At 31.7% G+C, this 27685-nt stretch overlaps 2 protein-coding genes across 3 annotated transcripts in view; one reads left to right on the top strand and one right to left on the bottom strand.

Moving 5' to 3' along the window:
• The first annotated feature begins 125 nt into the window (after positions 1-125).
• On the top strand, positions 126-11472 carry LOC126823447 (probable 18S rRNA (guanine-N(7))-methyltransferase). Its single transcript, XM_050552311.2, has 11 exons — positions 126-247; positions 350-387; positions 4908-5003; positions 5854-5936; positions 6309-6405; positions 8158-8254; positions 9291-9341; positions 9562-9647; positions 10165-10263; positions 11019-11108; positions 11366-11472. The coding sequence occupies exons 1-11, from the start codon at positions 203-205 to the stop codon at positions 11418-11420; spliced, it is 837 nt and encodes a 278-aa protein (XP_050408268.1). The 5' UTR covers positions 126-202; the 3' UTR covers positions 11421-11472.
• Positions 11473-13748: 2276 nt separating this feature from the next.
• Positions 13749-27685, bottom strand: part of LOC126823446 (syntaxin) — a 56710-nt gene continuing 42773 nt past the window's right edge. The window contains exon 10 of one of the 2 annotated variants that reach the window (XM_056102084.1): positions 13749-18513. In XM_056102084.1, coding sequence (XP_055958059.1) covers positions 18436-18513 — 78 coding nt within the window. In that variant the 3' untranslated portion in view covers positions 13749-18435. Of the gene's footprint in view, positions 18514-20097; positions 27652-27685 lie in introns of those variants that run through there. The other variant, XM_050552306.2, reaches the window with a different exon arrangement.

The following is a 27685-nucleotide window of genomic DNA, read 5'->3' as shown; positions in this document are numbered from 1 at the left end:
TCGTAATGGTATTGTATTGGCATGAATTTAATCATTCAGATGTACATAAATGGACTGATGTATATAACTTCCTTGAAGTTAAGTGTCTTGTCGGAATAAATGTTTACGCTTTTGTGTCTTTTTTGGGGATATTTTCAAGTTTGTAGTATACAAGGCCTATTTCGTTTTAATTTAGCCGAGTTCCAAAATTTTAATCCCCAGCATGGCTTCCTCCGGCAGACCAGAGCACCAAGCTCCGCCTGAAATTGTAAGTTATATATTTATTGAACTAGTTGTTGTTGATTTGTATGACCCAAAATACATATCTGACTGTACATTACTTTTATCCAATTTCTTTATTTTTTTCCAGTTCTATAACGACGATGAAGCAAGAAAATACTCGTCGAAGTAGGTGACATTTTCTAACGAACTAGGTAGTAGGCTACTCCAGGGTGCCTCGAGGTTTCGTTCACACGTAACCTCTCGGTTCTTTAAGCCGTACTAACACGTGTATTGTTGCCTTGATTGATGAAACGTGCTCCATGCAGTCAAAATTTGCTCAATGTTCATCCTTAAAGGTTAAAGATACATTATGGGAGATTCGATAACGAGTTGGCAGTTCTCACTATGACTATTTATAATAGTTAAAAACTAGATAATGTAAAGAAAAGGCAATTTGCTGAAAATTTCATTCAAATTGATCCACTCCACTATGAACCAAGAACAAAGCGAATGAATTTCCGCCTAGCCGTGATCATCATTACTAAAGTCAGTACGATAAACAGCATAGTATTGATTATCCATTTAATCCTTAAATTGTGATGGAAAGTTACGCAGTAAATTGGCTCACAATCCACTAAAGTTCGCAGGCTAGCGATGCCATCTAGAATTGATTATGGTCTGGATAGGTTAATTAATGTCTAATTAACAATTTAGATAACATTTCAGGCCTAAAGAAAGACCTGCAAGATTTAGCTCTTGCATAATGTATGTTTAAATGACAAGTCGCAAAGTGATTACAGGCAAGATACAGAGCACGAGAATGATCTGGGGTAAAAGGGGTAGACTAATCACCGGAATTCATAGGAATTCACTTTTAGTTTTAAACACCGGAATTCACTTACATACACCAGAATTCACTATGAAGATATCAGAATTCGTCCGCAAGATCTTCCTATTTACTTATATTTTGCATTAATATCAATATAGAACTAGAACTGCGATGCAGTAACTTATGTCACTTCCGGTACCAATGGAACTGCGAAACAGATTTTCACATAAACATTGCAGATGTGTTATAAAATGGACACAGAATCAATCAAACCCAGCAATATCAATTCCATTTATACATTTGTTACACTGTGTTACATTCAAAACAGTGACCCTGACAAAATTTGTTACTAACTTACCGCTAAGTTAGCCGACTTTCTAATGGAGAGAGAGAGAAATGGGGTTTAACGTCCACTCGACACAAACTAGGTCATTTCGGGACTAACATGTGGTTTAATTTTATTTCAATAATTCGCTTGCGCGTAGGGGTCTTTAGCAGTGGGAGGAAACCGATGGACCTGGAGAAAACCCACGAGGCTGGACAGGCGATTCTACTCCTTGTCACGTACAACCGGGGATTCGAAACCACGCCAGTTGACTCAATGACAGGTCCTATGATACAGCACACATGTGCTAACCATTCGGCCATCCAACCCCCCTCTTTCTAATGGGAAATTAAAATGCGAAAAAAAATCTTAAAAAATGATCCTGACAAAATTGAATATTTCTAGACAAGGGAAGATGCTAGAAGCGATTTTGGGACATCTATATCAATATGATCGTATTGATTCAATCTATATGTCCATTGGAGTCAAATATAATGTTAAACGAATAATAAATATAACTCACTTCAAAAAAATGTTTGTTTTGAAGGCTAATAATACAGTTTTTGCCAAAATGACAGTACTTCCGGTGATAATGAAAATGTTAAATTAGTTCTATGAAATCATAAATGGCATAAGACATCACATATGGTGACCAAACACCATGAAAAGTGACTTGATGAAAATCGTTTATTTCTCTGCAAACGTACAAGTTAAAAATCATTTTGTGGTATCTGTGTGATCGTATTGTTTCATTCTATTTGTTGAATGGAATCAAATATCATAAATTTAAACAAATAACAAATTGGCATTAGGCATCAAATGGTAAAAGTACTAAAAGAATATTGAAAATCAAATGATAATTTACTTGTTCACAGGCTAAATAACGTGAAAAGTGACGCATGCAAAATTAAATTTCACATACATTCTCTTCGTATGGATTAATGTTACAGGTTCATGAAAGTTGTCAAGAAATATTTTAAGATATGAAAAACCTGAATGCATTGTAAATAGCTCATTTTTACACCCTTTTTCACCTTTTAATCCAAATGGTGCAAATGCAAAACGGAAATAAAAAAAAAACTGTATTGAATCGCGGGATGCCGAATCGATTTTTCACGATTCTTGTTGGCGTTTTCTCAAATATATTATGAACTTTAAAAACTTTAAATTATACCCTAAACTTTATTTGAAACATTGACACTTAATTATTAAATGTCAATTTTATATACGTGCAATGCATATTGATGTTGTTTTTATCTGTTTATGATGTATCAATAAAAATCTTTTCTTATCTTATCTTCGCAAACGATGTCCAGGTAGTCTTGACATGTGTGTTACTATAAATAGCGCACGGCCGGAATTACCGTTAGGCTAGTTTCGTACGTTTAGATTAACAACATTTTAACGCCTTTTCGTTTTGTTTCCGAATTTTAAAGTTTGTTATAAGGCTTAGTTAATAAAACATACATATTTAAATACATAAAACGACATTTTACTCTCGAATTTTATAAATTTAGAACTCTGGTAGTGGTAAAAATCAAAATGGCGGAACACACAGTCGCAATAACAAATCCTTCAGCGAAAAATAAATCTAAAGTTTGGGAAAACTTTGGGTTTTTAAAAGGTGACACAACGAAAGTTGTTTGTAGAATATGCAAAACTATTCTAAAATATTGTTGTAATACAACCAATCTCAGCACTCACTTGACAAGACACCTTAGTGGCGACTGTCTAAGTTCGTCTGCTAAGATTAAGAAGACGGCCAGTTCACCTGCGGTGAAGTTAAAGCTTCATTAAAAACACAATCACATATTTAATTTGTTGTTTTATTAATAAATGGATGACCTAGTTATGAATCGGATACGTATCGTATCGTGGCACATGAATCGCAATACGTATCGCATCGTGACTGCAGTCGCAATACCCAGCACTAAGCAAGACATATTTTGCGCCATTAGGCCAAGAAGGAGCATTCATCTTGATATATTAGATTTGTAAACATTAATATTTGCTTTCTAAAATTCAAGTTTTGGGCAAAATTACGTTATTTCTGGTGTCGACAGAAATTTTTAATGGTAGACGAAAGTTGGGAATTTGCACCACAGAGCATATGGGCTTTTTTTTTACACAAATCAGGCAATAAATAATTAACCCAGAACCCATAAACTGAAATTAAAATGCGAAAAATCTTAAAAAGTGATCCTGACAAAATTGGTTATTTCTCGGCAAGGGAAGATGCTAGAAACAATTTTGTGATATCAATCCATAGGAATCAAATATCATAATTTTATACAAATAATGAATATCGCTTACTTGTATTTGTTTTAGAGGCTAAAAATACAGTTTTTGCCAAAATGACGGTAATTCCGGTGATAATGAAAATCTTAACTTACTTGTATGAAATCGTAAATAACATTAGGTATCACACAATGAAAATTTTATGAAAATCGAATAATAATTGACACTTTTATGGACCAAAAACCTTGAAAAGTGACCTGTTGAAAATCGCCTATTTCTCCACAACTGAACAAGTTAGAAACCATTTTGTGTTATCTATATGATTGTATGGTTTTATTCTATTAGTTGACTGGAATCAAATATCAAAATTTTAAACAAATAACAAATACGACTGATATGTATAAATGTTTTGTTTCGAAGGCTATAAATACAGTTTTTGCCTAAACAACGTCATTTCCAGTGACATTTTAAATGTTAAATTGGTTTGACCTAGTCAAAATTGACATTAGGCATCAAATTGTGTCACTTCTATGAAAATCCAATAATAATTGACTCTTTTACAGGCAAAATAGCGTAAAAAGGGACTCCTGCAAAAATGCCCATTTCTCGGTAACTGCTCATATTACAAATAATTTTAACAGACATTTTCTTCGTATGGATAATACATGTAGCTACAAGTTTATAAAAGTTACGTAGAAATATCTTAAAATCTAAAAAGCCTGAATGGGTTGTAAATATGTCAATTTTACACCTTTTTTCACTGTGAGGATTTAATGCAAAATGTAATTAAATACAATTGTTTTGATTGCGAAGTCTGATTCTCTCAAAGTGAATTCCGGTGTTTTAAAAGTAATTTATTATTAATGCAAACTATTACATAGGAAGGTCTTAAGTGTGAATTCTGATATTTATAAGTGAATTCCGGTGATATAGTCTACCAGACCAACCATGGTAGAAAAGGTGATTATTACTCAGCGGTCATGTGAAGATAGTCGGCCGTGAACTAGTAATAACTATGGCGGTATATTAGATTCAAAATTCTAACATGCTATCGTCTAACACTTCTATTCTAATCCAACAAGTTAGATGTTTACTCTTTGATATTCTGTCGACGTAACATCTATAACATACTAACAGTCAAAGGCTCGTCGCAAAAGTTGAAAACTAGTTTACTTCTTTCAGTGGACGGCAAAATTCAAAATTTTCAGTTATCTGCACTGCTAACACATTAAAGTGATTTAACTTACATATCATATCCATCTATTTTCCATAATTTTACAATTTTGCTATTGTATTTTCATCTGTCTGTTTCAGCTCGCGCATGATGGAAATCCAACAACAATTGTCAGAAAGAGCATTGGAATTATTAGCTTTACCAGAAGATAAACCGTGTTTTATATTAGATGTTGGGTAAGATTATTCGTATGAATTTACTCCACAGTACCATATGTTTTCCTTTGTATGTTCTGTATTTTATATTTACCGCTTTCAGTTTTACTTGACACACATTGTAGAACTAGAAAGAAATAAGGATATATTTAGTGGGGCATTGAAGCACTGATTATGTTTTATCGTATATGACTTCACTGGCAAGAGTCTGACTGCAAATATGCCATATCAGACATCCAGATGTGGTGAATCAAACTCCAAATTCCCAAAATATTGACTGTACTCAGAGTATAACTGTTACTAATCTAAATTATCTTTATATAGTAATTTACTGAATACATCAATTACACTACAATGACAGTGTTGATTATACATCTACCTTTATTGACTACCCATGAACTGGGTTACAAAATTTGACATAAGCCTACATACAAAAAATATATCCATCCCAAATGCTCCCTATAGTATTAATAAACTTATTTTCCATAACTTACGTCATGACTCCACATGACTAAAGTGCAAATGACCCTGCATGAAAATCAGTGCTTTGAACACTATTTCCATATTTGGCCCCATATTGTCAGGCATTGGATACTATGAAAGATTCAGTAAATAGCATAATTTGTCTACAAAATGCACAAGAAAGATGTGTGAATGATAACCAAGGCCTGATAATACGTTGAAAGCCTGCCATTCCTTTTGACGAATGATTAAGTTATAAAGCAGATACACTAAGTCTAAACACGATGAACTATTCTTATCATGGACATTCTGCTTTCATTATTGAGAATACTACTACATATATCCATTATTAGAATACAAACTTATCATATTATAGTGTGGTTTGAAGGAAATTAAATGTTGTTTGCAGATGTGGTTCAGGATTAAGTGGTGAATGTTTAACAGAAGAAGGACATGTGTGGATTGGTATTGATATTAGTTCCAGTATGTTAGGTTTGTGAACTTTTAAATTTACCTTTACTGAATTATGGAAGTGATTAAAACAAGACGAATAAATGAATTCTTTTTTTTTTTTGCTTTGTAATAAATCTTCAGTATGTACAGTTCTGGTAATTGATATACCATATTGAATGGAAGAAAAAAGCTAATATCAAATAGTCCTATACAATTAGCTTGAAACAAAGAACAAATAAATTGTGATGTCTTAGATTTAACCTCCAAATTGTACACAGTATAAATAAATACATTCCCTACGACTGAATGCCTTCAAATATCATGCACAGTATTACAAGAAATGTTCACTGTTACTTTACAGTCCGTTTTCTTTGAAATATTTCTTTTGAAGTGTATATAATTATTTTTTAGATGTGGCTGTGGATAGAGAAGTAGAAGGAGATTTAATATTAGGTGATATGGGATATGGTATGCCATTCAGACCAGGAACATTTGATGGAGTTATTAGGTATGAATTTCAAAAATAATTTCTAAGCTATTACAAACCCATACATATCTCAAACACACTATTTCTTGATATTGCCTTTGTGAAGAAAGAGGATGTGATAATATAATTTTTTCATCAGTTTAAAGTGATTACAATAACAATATTTCTATTCAATGTTTAAGAAACAGCCAAAGAATTTCAGTTCAGTTGGAGTATAATTTAATACAGACAATTTTACCTTGTGGTCTAAGGGGAGTTAATATTAGGTAATGGAAGAGTTACTTGTTTTTAGGTACATGTACAAATTTGGTCATTTATCTTAATTTAAATAAATATTTTCCAACAGGGCATAAAAAAATTAAAATATATTTACCATGCAATTTAATTTTATATTTTTTTAAGTTAAAAGGAAACTGCTAAATAATCATTGTGAATAAAAAACGGGTCGTATTTGATCTCAAAAGCAGCTCACCACATCATCACAATGAGTTTTGTTTCATATTTGTTTTATTTTATTAAGTAGAAAAAATATAAATCAGTTTTGATTAGATTACATCATCTGGTAAATAATGCATTACTATTTTTATATGTTGAAATTACAAGAGACAACTCAATGTAGACAAAAGTATGTTGAAATTACAAGAAATAACTTGATGTAGACAAGAGTAAAATGTTGGGGTGGGGGTCTAATTAATTTCATTTCAATATGAATTTATGCAGATTTTCTGTCTTACAGTAATTCTGAGATTTTAATTTGGGATGGTACACTATTGGAACTTTGAAGCCCAGAATCATGACCAAGTTTCTTTTTAGATATTAAACTGTTCAACTTCCAACCACACTATCAAGCTAAAATAATTCCAAAATTTTTTCTTTAATATGTTAAAGATACATTATGGGAGATTAGATAAAGAGCTGGCAGTTCTCACTATAATAGTTAAAAACTAGATAATATAAAGGGAATTTGCTGAAAATTTCAGTCAAATTGATCTACTCCGAACCATGATTTTAGAGAGAGAATTTTCGGCCTAGCCTCGATCATCATTACTAAAGTCGGTACAATAATTCTGAAATTTTAATTTGGGATGATAAACTATTGGAACTTTGAAGCCCCGAAACATGACCAAGTTTCTTTTTAGATATTAAACTGTTCAACTTCCAACCACACTATCAAGCTAAAATAATTCCAAAATATGATAAAGATACATTATGGGAGATTAGATAAAGAGCTGGCAGTTCTCACTGTAATAGTTAAAAACTAGATAATATAAAGAGAATTTGCTGAAAATTTCAGTCAAATTGATTTACCCTGAACCAAGATTTTATCGTTTGAATTTTCGGCCTAGCCACGATCATCATTACTAAAGTCAGTATGATGAAAAACAGGGCCTTGATTATCCATTTCATGATTAAATTAAGAATGAAAGTGGAGCAGCAAATGGTATCCTAATCCAGTAAACATTGCAGGCTAGCGTTGACATTGAGAGTTGATTATGGTCTGGATACCTTACTTAAAGTCTAATTAATAATTTAGGTAACATCAGTAGGCAGATTTAGCTCTTGCATAATGTATGTTTAAGTGTTATGTTGTGTAAAATGATAAATTAACTATAATACTAAAAAGAACAATGGCCGACATTTGTCACATTATTACATTCTAGCATAGTGTGATTAAATTATAGCCTTAAGCATGCTATTAAAAGAGCTATATTAAAACAATGGACCCATAGTTCTGCAATTGTAACTAAGCATTTCTCATTTTTCTCATTTTAGCATATCAGCATTACAGTGGTTGTGTAACGCAGATAAAAAATACCATCAGCCACATAAAAGATTATTTAAATTCTTTTCAACATTATATGCTTCATTGGTAAATATTGATAAATATCCTGATTTGTTTTTATACGCCCACATTAAAATGTGGTTGTATATTGTCCCCCCCCCCCCCCCCCCCCCCCCCCCCTGTCAGTCGATCTACAATTGCTTGTGGACGCTCTAGAGGCTAAAGTTAATATCCAATTGACTTTAAATTTATACACAGTGTTTAAGGTCATGAGACGAAGAAGCCTATTGATTATCAACAATTTCCAAAAATTACTGCCAGAGTTATAGCCCTTGATCACTTTGAAAAATCTTGTTGACGCTCTAGAGGCTAAAGTTAATATCCTATTGACTTTATATTGATACCCAGTGTTTAAGATTGTGAGATGGAAAAGCTCTAGATGCTAAAGTTAATATCCGATTGACTTCAGATTTATACACAGTGTTTAAGGTTGTGAGACGAAGAAGCCAAGTGATTTTCAATGATTTCGATAATTACTACCAGAGTTTTGGCCCTTGATCACTTTGAAAAATCTTGTAGATGCTCTAGACACCAAAGTTATCATCGACGATCAAATAAATTGATTTTCAATGAATTTTGATAACTTGAACAGCTAAATTCATGATATTAAATGTTTCGTATACTAAACGTTAGCATGGGGCAGAACTAAAAGCCAAATAAATTCTAATGATTTTCTGATAATTACTTAATGAGTTGTTACTCTTACTCAGATTTTAGTGTATTATAAATGTTTCATTACCGACAATAGAAAAAATATGCCACAACTCTTGTTGACTGCTCGGGCGACTTAGCTGCAGTGGGCGTATGTTTCGTTGACTGGCAACCTATCTTTATAATTTAAAGAAATATTTTCAGAGATTTCAACTCATCAGCCTTAAAGCTTACTCATTCTTGATCACTTGATACTAACCCGCAAATGAATTTGGGTAGTCCATATAGGTAACAATATTTATTTAATGAGAATAAAAGTTCACCTTGATTGAAAGAAAATTAAGATTGTTTAATGGTTGGCAAACATCAAACGTTTTATTTACCTTACATAATAAACTATTTTTGTTTGCAGTGTCGAGGAGCAAAAGCTGTCTTTCAGTTATATCCAGAAAACAGTGCACAGGTAGAATTAGTATATTTTCAGACTAACAATTTTTCAGATTTCTAGAAATTGTGAGTTTATGAAATAATTAATTTTGAATACGAGTTGTATTAAGTGACCTAATATTATCAAATACTTCCTTTTAGGATTAAAAGGCATATTTCGAAAATTTTTGACAGTATACAAATTTGATAATTGACCGTCTGTCTTCATCATTGTCATAACTCTATTTAATTTTTAGTTAGAATTAATCACATGTCAAGCTATGAAAGCTGGCTTTACTGGGGGTTTAGTAGTAGATTATCCCAACAGTACAAAAGCTAAAAAGTAAGTTAAATTATTATATTTTGCCAGCCCAATTAAAACGCTTGAATTGAAGGTTATTTTAAGCCACAGCCTATGTTTATAGTGTCCCCAACTGTTCACTTTAGCCGATCAAAAGTGCCCTTTAAGAGAAAAACCTACAATGAGTATGAGGTTGTTAATTACAGTGCACTTTAACATCAAATAATCAATGGGCAGTAGGCCCGGAAATAAGTTTTATTTGTTCCTGGGTTATGTCAACCACTACTGAAATCATATTTGACATTTTAACTGACATATATTAATAGAAACACAGAAAAAGACAAATCTGTGCCAGACAATAGGACAGACACAAGCCACAAGAGTGATTCATACCTGACTATGTCTGTGACGGGTGCCTGATTTTCAAGCTTGATGGGCAGTAAGAATTCAGTGGCTATCCTGAGAAACTCATAATTGTGAGACTCCTTGATAACCATGAGCAGTTAAAGCTTAAATATAGAGTTACCCAATCAGCAGATATTTTCTGTTTATTTTATAGGATGTTTCTATGTTTGTTTACAAGTGGGGGTAATTGTACATTACCTAAAGGTTTGGGTACTGATGTATCTGATGATCAAGTTGCTTATAGTGATAAAAGGTAAAGCTTAATAAACTGTACCTATAACACTAAATAATAATTGTATCAAAAACTATGGATACGTACGGACACTATTCCTTCATATGATGACAAAGACAAAGCCAGTATGGTGTGGTGATAAAAGGTGAAAGGTAAAGCTTAATAAACTGTACCTATAACACTAAATAATAATTGTATCAAAAACTATGGATACGTACGGACGCTATTCCTTCATATGATGACAAAGACAAAGCCAGTATGGTGTGGACAACTCGAACAGTTTGACCAAATTTTTTTATTAGACAAGCTTGAGTGTGGACAAGTTCACCTGTATTCACAGGCTTCAAGTTCATGTTGATAATATTCCTGAAATACCTGTCTTCATTTATTATCTCTTCAGACAAGTCACATGGTTTCGAACCCCCACTTGTACGTGAGAAAGAGTAGGGTTTTTCAGTTTTCTCCCACTGCTAAAGACCCCTACACGCAAGCAGATTATTGAATTAAAATTGAACCATGTTGGTCCTGAAATGACCTAGATATTGTCGAGTGGACATTAAACCCCATTTCTCCATGTCCTGTGTACCTTAAAGAACCCTTAACAGTTGTAATTTGTTATAAGAGTAGGCTGTAGTGCTGCTGTCCAGGCAAAATTTCCTTGTAGCACACTGTATGGCATCTGCCTGTCCTCATTAGCCCAGTCAGTGTAAAACAGTAGGACGTTAATCCCCATTTCATGTAATTTGTGGAAACATGTTTTTTTTGTTTTTTTGCAGAGTAACATTTGGAAAACTGAAAGGGAAATCGGCTAAAAAGAGTCGTGATTGGATCATAGAGAAAAAAGAGAGGAGGAGAAGACAAGGGAGGTAATATTTTACTTTTTCCAAACTATGCATGATCTCCTGGGCTTCAGGTAAATTATTGGCTGAACATGTTCGCCAGAGAGGCTATTTTTAGGCCCAGTTAACCTAATTTATTAATGTCGCTCAAGGAGATTTAATATAGAACTAGAATGATGTATTTAAATACACACTTTCCCGCCGGTAACAAGTCTAATCTTTATATCAGAAGTCTGGGTAAACTCCTCAAAATTACAGTATGTATCTTAATCTTCTCATTTCAGAGATACACGTCCAGACTCAAAATACACTGGTAGAAAAAGAAAGCCACGATTTTGATTTTTTAGGTTTTTTTTTGTAAAAAGTGTAAATAAATGGAAATAGACAAAAACATTGTATCTTATAGTACTATTCATAAGAAGGTGGAAGTAATACTTTTTACACTCAGTGATTGGGTTGCTTAAAACTAATGCTATTCAGACTACCCCAGTCAAATGAATAGTTTATATAATCGTTTGTATACGGATTGCTATGCACATGACTTAAAGGGGTTTAAGGCTGTCAAGCTGCGACTAAAAAAAGAGACAAGACGGATATACCAAGATGATATATCACTTTCCTTTAATTTTAATCAAGGTAAAAGTTAGTCAATATTTTCATGTTACACTAAAGGGTTGATGCAGGTCTGTTAGTTGTATTACTGTATAGATCCCTCGTAAGATGCACAGTTAATGTTGTACCGTAAATGAAAGAAGCCAACAGTGAGGCTGATGTCCCCCACAGTAATCCCAAAATAAATAGATACACATATATATTAATTGCTCATTTATTTTTTTGAAAAGTATGGTGCAATCAAACTGATTATCTATACTTTGTCTAAGCAAATAGAAAATGAGAAACTCAGTCAAGGTTTTGAAGTACCTGGTAGTGAAATTATACACTGTTTCATCACTCTCCATCAGTTAGAATCAAAAATATCTTGTCCCAAAGCTGTGACCAATGAAATTGCTTAGCTCTGCTTAGCTTTAGCGGAAAATGTTAATCGTTGAACTTTATCAAGACATTCACCTAATGAACCTTGATTAAAAGCAGAGTTGTTACGTTCCAAAGTCTACACCAATCACTATTTAGCCTAAGTAGAAAATTCTCATCATTGAACTTAGTTAAGCCTTGACATAATGAATCTACACACTGAGTATCATCGCCCTCGACCAATTAGTTCCAAAGTCTGCTTAGCCTTAATGGAAAATGTGCATGATCGAACGTTGTCAAAATTCAACTAATAAACACCCGCGCCAATTAAGTTTGACATTCTACCATTAGAAGGAGAGTTATTGTATTACAAAGTCTCAACAAATCAGATTGAAGTCCCTACTTAGCCTGAGCAGAAAATGCTCATCATTGAGCATTAAAAATCAAAGTTTGATCCTGAGCTGAAAATGCTCATTATTGAGCATTAAAATCAAAGTTATTGAACGCCAAAGTCTTGACCAATCAAATTGCTTATCTTTCTGCTTACCCTGAGCAGAAATTGCTCATTATTGAATTTAGTCAAGGTATGGATGTCATGAAACTATACACCAAGTTTCACCACTATCACTTAATTAAAACCAAATTTATCGTGTCCAAAAGCATCAACCAATCAAATGGCTTATCTCTGCTTAGCCTAATAAACACCTACTCAAGGCATTTGCCTAATAAACAGCTACACCAAGTTTGACCATTGTATCTCAATTAGAAGTGGACTTATTATGTCCCATTAAGTGTGACAGACAGACTCATTTTAATGGGCAGCTGATATAAAACTTACTAGTGATAAAGAAAAGCACTCATAAGTACTGATATTTGAAACTATCCTTTTTTTTATCCTGTATATTATTACATATTGTCTATAAGTCTGTATTAGCACTTGAGGTAAGTTAAAAGATGCCATTAAATTATGTAAACTATAAATTGCTAATAAGTAATAAATGTTGGAATCATGTATAAAGTGCAATCTGAAGTGCAAATGGTTTCAACCAAAGAGCGGTTATAAGTACTTACTACTAACTTCTCCCTTACAATCTTTTGGGGACGGTAGCGGAATGATTCACTGTAATAAACCTTTTTTTTTAAAAAAAAAAAAAATAAAAATCAGATCCGATCCATTTTGAAATATAACACTTGGTGGGGAGATAAAAAGGGTAAATTTCCAATCAGTAATCCACAATCTTAGGACATTTTAAAATAAAAAAAAAACAAGGCACTGTGTATAGGTTTATCTACTGATTAATTTTAAATATTGTAGAATATACTTTAATCAAAGATTTGAAACAAAATACAATATGCTTCTATCATTTCTAAGTACATTCAATGAAAAGACAAAATGATACAAAATGTGAAAATACAGCAAAATTTGTTAGTTACAGGACAAATGACATTGGGTACAGTAACAATAATTATTGGTGCCAGTTTAAAAATTTCTTCAGTTTAAATGAATGAACATTTAATCATTCTCCTCATTTTCCTATTCAGTCTCCAACTTCAACACCAGTGTAATTATGATCTTAAAGAAAAGGGGAGCCGCAGTGGCCCTCTAGTCCTGTGTTCGATCCCGGTATTTGCCGAGAAAGTACATCAGGATTTTGAGACATGGTTCCCCATGTCATTGGTGCAGGACGGAGGGCCTGCCCGGCTGGCATGGAACAGTGTTTGATCATTTAGAAGGTGCAAAAAACCGAGGTCCCATCCGTGTACAGGTTTGGCATGCATGACAAAGAACCCTTGGCAGTAGGCTGTAGCGCCGCTGTCAAGGCAAAATTTCCCTTATATCACACTGCATGGCGTATACCCATCTTCATAAACCTGGATGGAGCAGAAAGTTAAACCCTATTTCATTTGTTAAAGAAAAGAAATTCTCCACATTATAGTGATTAGTTGGCAACCCCAAAAGTTATTATATCGTTGTCACTTGTTTTAAGTATTACAGTGTATAATAGATAGTAAAACTATAACAATAACCTTTAAGATTATTTGAATTTCAGGTTGCTGTACAACATAATTCTGTATTGAATTCATAAAATATTATTTCTGGAGAGATAAAAAAAACATATAGCTCACAAACTGAAAATTTGAGAAAAAATATATTATGACTTTTCTGCAATAATTGACCCCATTACATCATATTACATTACATTCAGTTAAATTCAACAGTGTATGCATGTTTGATTATCTTTTTTTACATTGAAAATGAATATGATATACTAAATTTAAAACTATCAATATCTTTATCTTCTTTCTCATGGAATATTTCTAAATTCTGTTCTATTACACTATGTATGATTAAATAAGTACAGAGTTGTAAGAAGTCATCTACACCTAGATATATATTGTATTATATTAACATGGCAATATAATAACAACTAAACACTATATACATTCATTATAATATAAAGGAATGATATAATATAATGGTGCTAACAAATAACATACATGAATAAAAACACTCATATCGGATTTAACAAAAATACAGCTCAAATATTTTAAACATTATACAGTTATTATCACTAGGGACTGGGTATCATTCAGATTTGATGAAAAAACTAAACGGTAGCACAAACTGGGCGGTTTTTGATGAATCTTGATGGTATTTAATACTTTCTGCATGGCAATCTATTAACTGAATATGTGTATTAGATTATAGATGGTAAGCTCAGTTTCTTTCCTTTTTTCATCAAATCTGAATGATACCCGGTCCCTAGTGTATTATTCCACCAGTAAACTTTTTTTTATTTTAAATTTTTCGCATATTTTTCAAAACTGTAAAACAATTAAAATATTTTGACTGTTTTTAATCAGACATGATCAATTCACCATTTTTGGAATGTTATTCATACAGAAAAACAAAATCATACTATTCACCCAACAGAGATTTATAGGGATGCATAATTTAAGTTATATGGATATTTCATTTGAATTTGTTTCAACATACACAGGATTTACCAGCTACACAAACCCCAGCTACAGTTATCTTACTGCCTACAACAAGCATAAAAAAGGACTGGGGTGCATTTAGAAGTGGAAGGACACCGAATAAAGAGGCGAAATCTACTTCTTGAAATAATGCTATGCAGGTACAGATTGAGCATTAAGCTATATTGTAACTGAGGCTTTATCATGTTCCCAAGTTTAAAGTAATAAATTACACTGGGGAAAAAATTGATGAAAGTAAAACATCTTGGAATATCGATATAATTACACAAGACATTCAAATTATAAACCACCGCATTTATTAAGAAATATCAATTTTACAATTGATGCGAAAGGACAACCTCCATATGATAAGATTAATGTTTTAATGCTGTGACTGAATTTTGTACTTTAAGTAAGGTTTCCGACTTGAAAAAAGCCTCCCAATTACAATAAAATAATTTTGTAAGTTGAAAACATTATTTGGGGCCCTATTTTTGAAGCCAACAAATCATAAATGTCATATATATGACGTGAATTGGTCATAGCAAAATTCTACTGATCTTTGAAGCAATGCAATAGGGGTCCTTAAATCAATCTGTTAGCTTGCAATAAATGTTATCAGATTTAACAGCAATATTACTTGAATATTCTGTCCTTCCCTGTGCACCCTGGACAATTTACAGTGTACATCAACATTTAAATCACTAATACCCCTCTTAAATATTTTTTTAAATTAAACAATTTACATGAATTTGTTTTCTTATGTTATTCATATTAAAATACTCAGAACATGCATATCACAGTATTCAATTTAAGTAGATTAATACATATTATTAATTTAATATTTTTTCTTGATCTGAAATGGCAACACCACATTTTTACTACATACATTACATCAATTGATTGTTTAAAATTTTAATTGCTAAAACTTTCAAGCAATTGTACAAACAAACAAACTGTGTATAATGTTTTAATATTCATTAAAATGCATATTTTCTATTTACTGCCAGTGGAATTTTTTTTAAGATTATGACTCCAACACTAATGAGATATACAACAAGTAGTAAGATTAATACATTTAGTTGTACTTCAATATCTATGAAAATAATCTCCAAAGAGACTAACATCAATAAAAATGTGTACTACAAATAATTACAATGAAGTTATTTAAATGATGATTATCAAGTGACTGATAATACAATCTCTATTATTCACCACAAAATTTAAAGGAATGTTTGTTTATGCAATAACAAAACTTTGTTAAATTCATCCTAAATATGACAATGGCACCAAGCAACAATTACATCATTTAACTCACAAAAAAAATCAGGTTAAATTCTGATGCCTGCTATTGAACCTAGATATTTGCAGTATTGTAAGTAGGTAATCAAAATTCTAACTAACAATTGTGGCAGCTGATGTTTTTCTAGGGTTGATTGCTGCTACAAAAAAAATCTGTTAAAAATCAAATTTAAATGTGTAATTTTAGATTGTTGTCCATTTTATCTTGAGCATTGGGAACAAGCTAATTGAATCTGAGTAGAACTCAAATTTAAGCAAAAATTGAGTTTATGGCTTCCCAAAACATGAAAGCTACGGTATGGAATCAAACAAATTCTAATAATTATCATACATCTTACACGAGGTTAAAAAATGAATAAATTATCACTATCTAAAACCATTCATTAATATACACAATTTAATGTTGAAATAATTTGAGCAAATCATTCACACCTTCAAAAAATAACAAAATACAGATGAAATCCTATTATTTACTGTCCAATAACTGTCCTTTTATATAATATATTATTATGATATATAATTCTCAACCCACTCTTTGGGAATATCAATTAGTGTTTACCTTGTTATATCTATAATCACTGTGTTTATCTCATTTTATTACTTTAAATTCAAATTAATGGACAGCAAACAATTTTTTTTTGCTACATATATGAACATGTGAATAGCTATGTTCTATTCCTTTCTGAGATTTTACCAATGCTGTTCCAACTTTTAATATTCAATAAAACAATATTCACCCCAGATCCTACAAAATATAGTAACTGAATAAGCTTACATATTTATACTACATGTATATATAATTTCCATGTTATATAAAATTTATGCATAAAAGACAATTATTATTAATATAAATGATAATATGTAATTTGTAGCTAAGTATTATTGAAGATATATTCCTTCAAGTTGAACAAAACTTTGTTTTCATCTAAACTAATGGTTGTGCTGGTAATTAATGAAATAACAAGCATGTTCCTCTATTCATTAACCAGTCACTTATGTTAGTCAATTGAAAAGAAACAGCAAAGATTAAACACAGTGACATAGAGGCTTGCCTTCTGATTTATAACAAATTAATCTGTACATACAATTCAGTGAGGCTGATAAGAAGAGTAGGTGGAAAATTCTCTACCTCGTATTGCACACATAACCATATAATTATGTATTTATCTCAAAATGACCCAAGTATCGCATTGACGAAATATCAAACCCTTTTCCATTCTGTACATTATTTTTGTCATATGAAGTATAATTGTCTTTATGAAGTATAATTAAAGTTCCAAATACAATCCAAGGAATATACCTTCAATATAATACATCATCTCTAAGATATTGATATTGTTTGAACATCTTTTTATTATGTCAAGGTATTATGACATAAGTCTGATATTTAGACAGCATTAGAGGTGTGCTGTGGCTCAATTTGTATCTAAATGAATTCAGCTAATGCAGTCAGTGTATCGAAGTATGTTGTATAATATTGATAATGTGCAGATGGTCTCTATCTCAGTCTAACCCTTACAACTATTATATAAATCATGTTTTATCAATGTGAATGTAAACAATAAGCACTAGTTCATTTTCAAAACATATGAGGATCTTGCTTGTGCTCTTAAATAACAAATATTTGTAAACAAAATGACAGATAATATAATCTGTATTGAGATCCTACTGACAGGATCACAGATATAAGGTAAGTCTCCTTGGTCATTCAGACAAAAACTGGCTTTTCAATGATTTTGCACGAAGAAATAAGATTCATTGCAAATGTTGGGCAGAAATTGTGTCACCCTGTACCACCGGTTCAGCCAATTAGGGATATGTGCAGTGTATGTTAATACATAACAGAGATAAGGATAAGGGTTAGACAAAGAAGTTTAATACATTAAGGATATTGAATACTGAAAATTTAACTATAAACTGCTTTATGTATGTCATATAAAACTGAAAGCCATTGCTTTTGGGAATAATTTCTACATTGCATGATCTAACTACTTTATAGTGAATGAAACAAATGAGGTCATCATCCCCTTCATCCTTTATTCTGATTGGTTGTTGGTGCAGCAGTGCAAGGGTTATAATTAGTAAAAACTGCTGTCTGTCTTCATCCAAACAATCCTCCAAATGTAGCACATATAACTATTACTAAAATTATTAGGCATATAATTATAGCGATTTTCTTCTGCAAAACAAAACAAAAACATATGATTACTGGTATGCATTGTAACTTTTCATAAAAATATTTCTAATCTGTGTCAGACTTCTGCATACATTTTTTTTTTATTACACCTTTAAGTACAACAGGTCAGTCCTGATCAGATACCCTAGGTGAAATAACATAAAATGTGTGACAAAGGTTATGCTGTTTCTCATTTCATTTTTCTCAGTGTTTATTTGAACTTAAGCATATCACAGTCTTTTCAGTCCATCTTATATGTTTGAGAATATGAAAGTCATCTATTTACACATAGAACTGCACAACTGAACTAAATGTAAAACTAGAATAACTAAATACAAGTTTACAACACTGAGTGCACATAAAAAAAAAATTAAAATAAAATACATACATACATACATAACGATTTGATGTTTTTTGTGTTCAAGTTCTTTGTTATTCCATAAATCTTCTGGGCAAAAGACTTAACATCAAAGTAGCAATAGGTGCAAGAGTAATCCATGGATCGCATGCTCAAAATCATAACCATGTCTACAGTAAAGGGATCTTCCATGTGCAATACCAATTAATACACAGGGCCTTTGTTGTTAATGTGCCATTTTACATATTTTGTTTTGGAAGCAGATCAACATTAAATTTCACCCTATCAGCACCAACAAATTGTAGTTCGTCTATTTATAGTAATTCCCCCTCTCTCTCTCTTTTCTCTCCTTTTGCATGCCAATTTTTGTTGATTTTTGGTCTAGCATGGATGAAGAGGGTTTGACTTAACATTTTCTGCCAGACTTTGGTAAATATTCATGATTTAGAGGCAGAAGGATAACAGAGTTAACAGGTTGGTTACAGTGATATGTACAGTGAATAGTTACATGTTTTTAGTATGCTACTTCAAGGTTGTGTATCTCAAACTTTTGGTGGTCAACCTGAAACAAATTCTGGCACAAAGACATGATCATTTGTTTCTCTGTCTGTAGTGAAAAAAGAATTCAGCCCAACGATAATTTGGGGAAAAGTTGGAGCTGGGCAAAGAGACCACAATTAACATCGAAGTCAATGGGGAAATTAATGGTGGTCTGCCTCCTTTTGGCATGTTGGGAGTTATCCTCCCCAATGTAAGTTATTTCAACCCAGAAACAGCATTCAATAGACAACAGAGGTCATTTATACAGTGGAAAAAATCTAAACCAACGAGAAAGTTTCTCTTGGCACAAACTGTTTCAAACACCCTAAACATCACTAGTAATGCCTCACGAATCATATATCTACTACTATGTCTTTGCTGGCCTCGAGAACGTTACCTGCTCTGATCTGGTATAGCCCAATTTACTGTAACCATGAAATTATTGCATACATTAATAAAATAATTATTAATGCAAATCCCAGAACACATTAATTTCATGACAAAATGTCAAGGCATATTTTTCTCTACATTAAACAATTTGCAATAAATTTATGATGACGCACAAATTATATGTTTTACAGTACCATATATTTGTGATCTCCATTTCATTCCCTCAAAACTGTATTTAAAAAAAAAAACATTACCCTAGCATGTGGACAATGAAAATTGAAATATCAACAAAAGCAGTATTATTTCTGATATTTACTTGAATCATTTCGAGATATATATATAATATATTCATGTCTAACAATATATACAGATACAGAGTTATGGGAGGGTATGATTGCACAGTGTAATGAGACAACTAAAGCTAATCATAAATAATATACATGTACACTACTAACAAACATAGGTAACACAAATACAAACCAAATAACACTTAAGTTTTCTAATCAAATTTTCAAATTCATTTTATATTTACCACCATGAAGAAATGATTTTAACATTTGTAATTGTAATATACAGTAATGTTAAATTATAATTCCATTATAAATTTGAGTGAAAGCCCATCAAGACCAATTACATGCAAAACTAATTTACCAATCTAAAATGTGTACTAATGTACTGTACAATGTAATAATTAACAACATTAGTCTTGACTTTAAATTTCAGTCTGGAATGGTTTTGAATGGATTCAAACATTTAAACTGGTACGGTACAGAAAATCTGTAGTAATTCTTAAATCAGGCATAAATGACAAAATTAATGGTCATAACTTGAAAGATTCTAACGAATTTGTTTAGCCCTAAAATTAGTCTTTTAATTTTAAATGTTGTGTCTTTAACGATTTATTTAACTGACATTAACACTAGTCTTGATATAACAAATATCCACAGATTTAGTCCATACACATTTAAATTACTTTATTATTTGGTTTGATTGTACTTTTTCTTTAGGACCTGCTTTGGGTAATTTTAAACTCATGTTAAATGTATCTAAATAGAAAGTGTTTCCATTATATTAAGTGTACTGGTAATTTCATATGGTGCATACCAGTATATATATATATATATATTTTTTTTTAAAAATTACATCCATGCATAAATATATGAATTGCATTTTGAGCAAGATATTGTTATTGTTATTGTCAAAATCATAATAAATCTATTATTAATAATTACATTATTATATAAAATAAACTTTAAAATTAAATAATACTGGATTAATTGCCAGGATATCAAGATGTTTTAAAACGAACACATATTTTTACACATCTTTGGTTCAGAGCTTTATATATGAAATTCAAACAATGATACCCTGTGTGTGTAAATTCAAATCAAATTTATATTGTGACTCAATTACTTTTTTGTAAAATTAAAAGCCAAACAGTTTGGGGTTAGCTTGATAATGCCCTTCATATACCCTCCTGTTTTGGGATAAGACTGATCAAAAACACTAATTTTTACTTTTAACATATCTTGTGAAAAAGAAAATTGATTTTGTGACCATTCTAACATTTTAAGTGTTTCTGTGTACACATTGCTCAAACAACTATTTAAAATAATCAATGAAAGGCTCAAAAAATAAGATTTTGGTTATCTTTTATCATTGAAAATCATCAAAATTTAACATAAAGACATTTAAAAACTAAAGATCAAAACAATACATGTACACACAAAAACAATAAGGAAATAATAATATATACACAGGATAATCGATCATCTTTAAAACTAAAATTGTAGCTAATTAAAGGGGAAGACCAACGATATTCTACAGGGTTTTCATCAATTACAAAAAAATCAATTTTATTAAAACAGAAAGTGATGTAATTGGTTCAACATGCTTGCTGGTCCCTATAGTAAGCATATACAGATTTGCCGGGTGTCAAGCGAGCAGGTGATGTAAATAATCAACCATGTGACGTGAATTGGGTCACAGCGTACTGTTCAGTATGCATGAATTTACGCCACGGCTTAGTGTATTAAACAATTAAAAAAAGAGAGAGAGAGAAAAATGGGGTTTAACGTCCACTCGACACAAACCAGGTCATTTCAGGACTAACATGTGATTTAATTTTATTTCAATAAAACCCACAAGGTTGGACAGGTGACCCTACTCCTTGTCATGTACAACCGGAGATTCGAAACCACGCCAGTTGACTCAATGACAGGCCTTATGATACAGCGTGCATGTCTTACCATTCGGCCATCCAACCCCACAGCAATTAAAAAACATAATTTTGTGTTTATAATATCCTAATAAACAGTGCCTTCGATCAGATTTCTGGTCAATCGACTATGTGTTAACAAAATACACTGGCAAACTTGCGCCAAATCTGTATGCTTACTATTGAGACCAGCTAACATGTTGAATCAATTACATCACAAAAACTTGTTTGTGTGTGTTAAAATTTATGGAAACCCTTGTTGAAAATTGTTGGTCTTCCCTTTAAATACATCTATATGATATATCTATATGATAAATAAAGATAGGAATGGGACAGAGTGTTCCTGAGCAAAACATAATTCATGACTATTTTTGCACTTTAGGTGAAGTTTACAAATTTAGAAAGGATTAAGACATTATTTACATTTGCTCATTAAGAGAAGTGTTATCAGGGAAAAAAAGCAGTTTCAATATTTTTCCAGTCATATTAAATTAATTGTTTTGGTTAAAACTGTAATTACTGTAATATAACCAAATATTTTGCAAGAGATCTACACATAATGCTAAAATATCAACTAAAATTTTGGAGTAAAAGATGTGGCTTAACTAATATTTTGTGTTTCTAACCAAGTACATGTTTATTTAAAATATATATTTAATTAACCGCCCGACAAAATGTGACCTGTCAATACTATCTGAGGCAAATTTAATTTTGAACAAAAAGTTGGGAGTTTTAATTTGAATTTTAAGAGTATTATCAAACATAAAATACTTACATAATAAATATTCAGAATGTATTAGAGCTTAATATTAAAATATCTTTCCTTAATTTTTAAAATTCTTTTCAGTTTATCCTATACATATCTCCATACAGTTGTAATATTAAGGTATAAAACTAGTCACCTATAAACCCAATGTGTCAATACAAATACCTTCAATTAATCTTGAAGAGCACATAAGATGAAAAACCTAAATTGCATGTATGTATAGCCAATGGTTACTATATCCACTTTACGGCAAGTTCACACCAATCTGATTCAAATAAATTCGGCTATTATTATAATAATAACGCTTTTCAATTACGACCTTAAATCGGTTGAATGGCTGGTGACGTCAGGGACTACACATAGTATATACATTATCTATACAATATATCACTGTCTGTACAATACATCACTGTCCATACACACCACCAGTTGACCAGTGTCTATTGACATTCCAATTAACATGTGACTGGCCTAATCACAACCACCAAATTATCGTCTTGCATTGTTATAGATTAAGACATTTGTGATTGGAATATTTTAGAGTGAATTTAAAATGCTATATCATGCTGTAGATCCATTTTAGCTGCATTTGTTTAAATGAGCCATATGGCAAATGAAGACGTTCCAAACAATTAGTGCATTTAATAATTTGAAGCACCCTGTAATACTTCATATCCCAAACTATTCTCTGTCAGTACAGAAATACAAATGGTGCCAGTCATTTGTCGATATATTCATTATTAGCTATATAGTAGAATCTGTATTAAGCAGCCACTCAAGGGAATTTTAATGACTGACCGCTTAACGGGAGTGGCCTCTTAATAAAATCATAGTGTTTATGTGCGAACATCAATTAAATATTACGCTTGGATGCATTGGAAGCAAACATCACTTGCATCGTTAAATTAGGCCGTCGCTAAAACTTGCTTGGAACGAAAATTCTTTGATTCAAATCTACAACATAACTTCTGTTAATTCTAACGTATATTGAGATATTTTTTCGTATTTCATTTTTACGGTAATGAAGACAAATCCACATGCAGAAAGAAAGGCGCTGTACGATGGCTACAGGAAAACTAGATACAGTTGGCTACTCTGATAACAGATCGTCATTTAGAAATCGCGTTTCAATCATGTTTGACTTTTATGATACATTTGGCATGACCACATCTTTTTACTCCTGTACTCTTACTCTGGGAAATTAGAACCATAATACTCGTCTGACGGAAATGTATCTCAAATCGTTTAGACGGCACAGTTTTAAAATCGCTGTCGGGAAAAGAGAGGGCGAGACATTATAAAACAAATTCTCAATTATTACGTAGTCAAATGTTTTTTTTAATCAGGGTATTAAGGAATCAGTCAGGCGTTAATGAATACACATGGCGGCTGTATATAGATAATTAAGGAATAAAAACAAAGAAAGAGTGTTTTCAATAATTGGCAAAGTCGTTTTTACGGGAGGTCTATATTTGCGACTTTAAGTGCAGATGGCTGAAATAATTTTAATCAGATTGATGTTAACTTGCCGTAAAGTGCATATAGGAAAAACTAGCTATAAGTACATGCAATTTTTTTTCATCTTACGTACTTTTTAACTGATTGTTTTAACCAAATTGGACACAGTATAATTTACTGGCAACCTTTTTTTTCTTTTTTTTTTTGCTGTGCAGAATCTTAATCACATCATTTTTGGCACTCATGTCATTGACACATTGATGAATAAAATGAATTCCTTGTAAACTTATTACAATTTACAGTAACACTGTGTATTTCACACAGTAACATCACAGAAAGTTCCATGAAATTTCCATCATACCAATGGGAAACCTTTAAAGCATGTTTGTATATTTCATGTGCAACATCTTAAACTATGATACAAAATATACAGATTTACATTGTGTTACCATTATATGTTGTTGTTTTGATTTACAAATGATTCACAAATTTTGACTAATTCTTATGTCCTGAGAACATAAAAAGTGACAGTGGCAAAAATCTTGAAATTCATGATAAGGCAGTTGTTTAAAAAAAAAAAAAAGAGAAGACCCATGAATATTTGCCATTTCTCCGCTTAAACCTGTTCCCCTCCCCTCTTTTTAGTTCAGAAGTGTGTTAAAATGGCTGGCTGATATAAATTCTGCAAGTGAATATAAATATTTGCCACAATCACATCTGATTATTCTTAATATGTGAAGGAATAATTTTTAACCAATTAAGGGACACATGACCGTCAGACCTATATAAGCAGAAAGAAAAAAAAAACTATTTATACTCCAAACAAGAAGGTTTCCCCAACCTAGATCAGTTGTTCAATAAATTGTGATGTCATACAAATCGGTCACGTGATCCGCAGTAAATAATCACGGCTGCCTCCACCAACAGTTTCACGCTGGATGGCGTGACCAAAAGGAATTCCCTCTACAACGCGATTTTCCTGGTCTATCATCTATCATGATTCGAACATCACAGAATTTCTTCTTTTTTTTTTATTGTCGAAGACTATCATTTTTGAATGCTTAAAATAGTGCACTTAAGTAAATATTTACTTTTTACATCTGAATTGTTGTATTTTAAAACAACTAGTTGTGGACATATTCAAAGAATTTAACCAAAATCACAAAATCTCGATTGAAGGTAAATAATAAACAAAGATTTTAAAATACTTTGAGTTGATATTTTTTAACATTTTTGGTGTCGAAATGTCGCTTATGATGTTTGGGGTTATCAATATCTCTCTTTAGCACGAACTTGTAGAATTTCGAAGAAAACTCATCATTTGTTGGCATTTCCATGAATACCAGACAAACCACGGTCTATAGCTAAAAAGTGAACCTTATGTTTCTTGGACTTACATTTAGCATTGTTCATGCCAAATTTGATGAAAATCCAGGTTGGCATAACTGAGGATATTAAGACTTTTCTTGTCATCAGCCTTTATTATCATGCTTTTGGGGTCAAGTTTGGAACATAGTTGGTAAATGAACAAAATTTACAGTGCTAGCTTTAAGATGCATATTTTAGAGTACTCAACACCCTTAAGATGATTTTTGAAGAGTTCAAAACAGGCACAATGCTAGCTTTAAGATGCATTTTTTAGAGTACTCAACACCCTTAAGATGATTTTTGAAGAGTTCAAAACAGGCACAATGCATATTTTAGAGTACTCAATGCCCTTAAGATGATTTTTGAAGAGTTCAAAACAGGCACAATACAGTTTTACCACATCCTTGTTTGATTTTTTGTTTTCTTTTCAAAACAACAACATACTGGTATGAAATAAAACAACATAGCATAACCAAAATAAATTGTGGCATAGCATTAAGGCAAACAAGGGTTGTGACATTTTAAAATTAAAAACAAGTAAACAACAGCTAACTGAACTAATGTACCACATTAAGATTCCTATAACATTATTTGTATATTGTTTCTTATAAGTCAAAAAGTCATATAAATGTTCTGCGTAAGTATACAAGCTCTTGAATTCCGTAGATATGATGCACAATCTATTTAAAGTTTATACCTTTATTGTGTTTTTGATTTTTTACACTAAAGAAAAGATCTAATATACATTCAGAACAGCTTTCACACAACATGTGAATTTATAAATAGATCTGTGGACATGTGAATTTATAAATGATCTGTGGACATGTGAATTTATAAATAGATCTGTGGACAATGTTTCACAATTCAACCATAATTGTTTCAAACTCAAAGTAATGTTTTAATGAGAGTGGATTTTTGCTATAATGTTACACTGATACTTTGAAGTAATTAAAGTGAGCGATGTATGTGAATGATTAACTTAAACTGTCAGAAAAATAAACAGTTTGATAATCAATAGTAACACAGCGCCATCGATAGTGCTTTTCTGGCGATTTATATCAATATTTTACCCAGCACAAAGTTGATTTTTTAAAGGAAATTTGGCATAGTTCCTATTATATAGGAATTATATCTTTAAAACCTATGTTTATTGGTTTACAGATATACTAGATGAAAAGTTGCGCAATAAGAAACAATGCAAAATTAATGCATGATATAACTTTTTGACTACTTGAAGACAATATGCATTTTTTTTAATTAGATCCTTATGTTAGGAACAATACAACTACCTAGTAATTGTGCAATCATTACCCTTAACCATCTTGTCTTATTACGACACTTTGGTCCACTTTTTACAGAAATATACAGAAACCGCATTGATCATTCGTCACATTTACATAAAAAAAAAACCCCAAGAGTTCCAAGATCTTATAAATATTGAATGACAGATTTGATATACTTGAGAAAACAAAATGGCAGTGTTGTCTTATACCACCATATCTGCATTAAGCAAGCTGTATAGCTATTTTTTCAAAGGAGCCAACCCAGATAAATTTTAATGACCCAAATAGATTAATTCTCTATGAAAGACTGCAAGATATCTTGTCCCTGAGTCCTGTACAAATTTCTGTATGATTCCCAATGATATCTAAAATGCATTTAAATCTCCTTTTATCGTGGATACGTGAAATCTTGGAAGCAGACTTTTATCTTGGATACAATGTGAAATCTTGGAAGCAGACTTTTATCATGGATACATGAGAAATTTGGGGCTGCTCCTTTAAGGTATTTGTAGAAAATGTTATGAAACTTTTATGATATAAATAAACAGCTGTAACCTATTGCTACATGACAAATTTCCAACCATTACGCCAGAATCATCTAAAATGGTCCCCTCCCATAAAAGGAATGTCACAAATTGATCACCTTATGTAGCAAGATCAAATTTGGAACAAATACTTAATCTACTGGAACTGATAGTCCAATAATCAAAGCGAGAATTCCCAATCCAAGCACAATACAAATAATAATGATAATCTTTTTCTGAAATGGAAAAAATCAATGTAACTCTTAATCT

Source organism: Patella vulgata, chromosome 6 (genome assembly GCF_932274485.2).
Source record: "Patella vulgata chromosome 6, xgPatVulg1.2, whole genome shotgun sequence".
Taxonomy (NCBI): Eukaryota; Metazoa; Mollusca; class Gastropoda; family Patellidae; genus Patella; species Patella vulgata.
The sequence above is the reverse complement of the archived record's forward strand: the minus strand, read 5'-3'. Positions and strand labels throughout refer to the sequence as shown.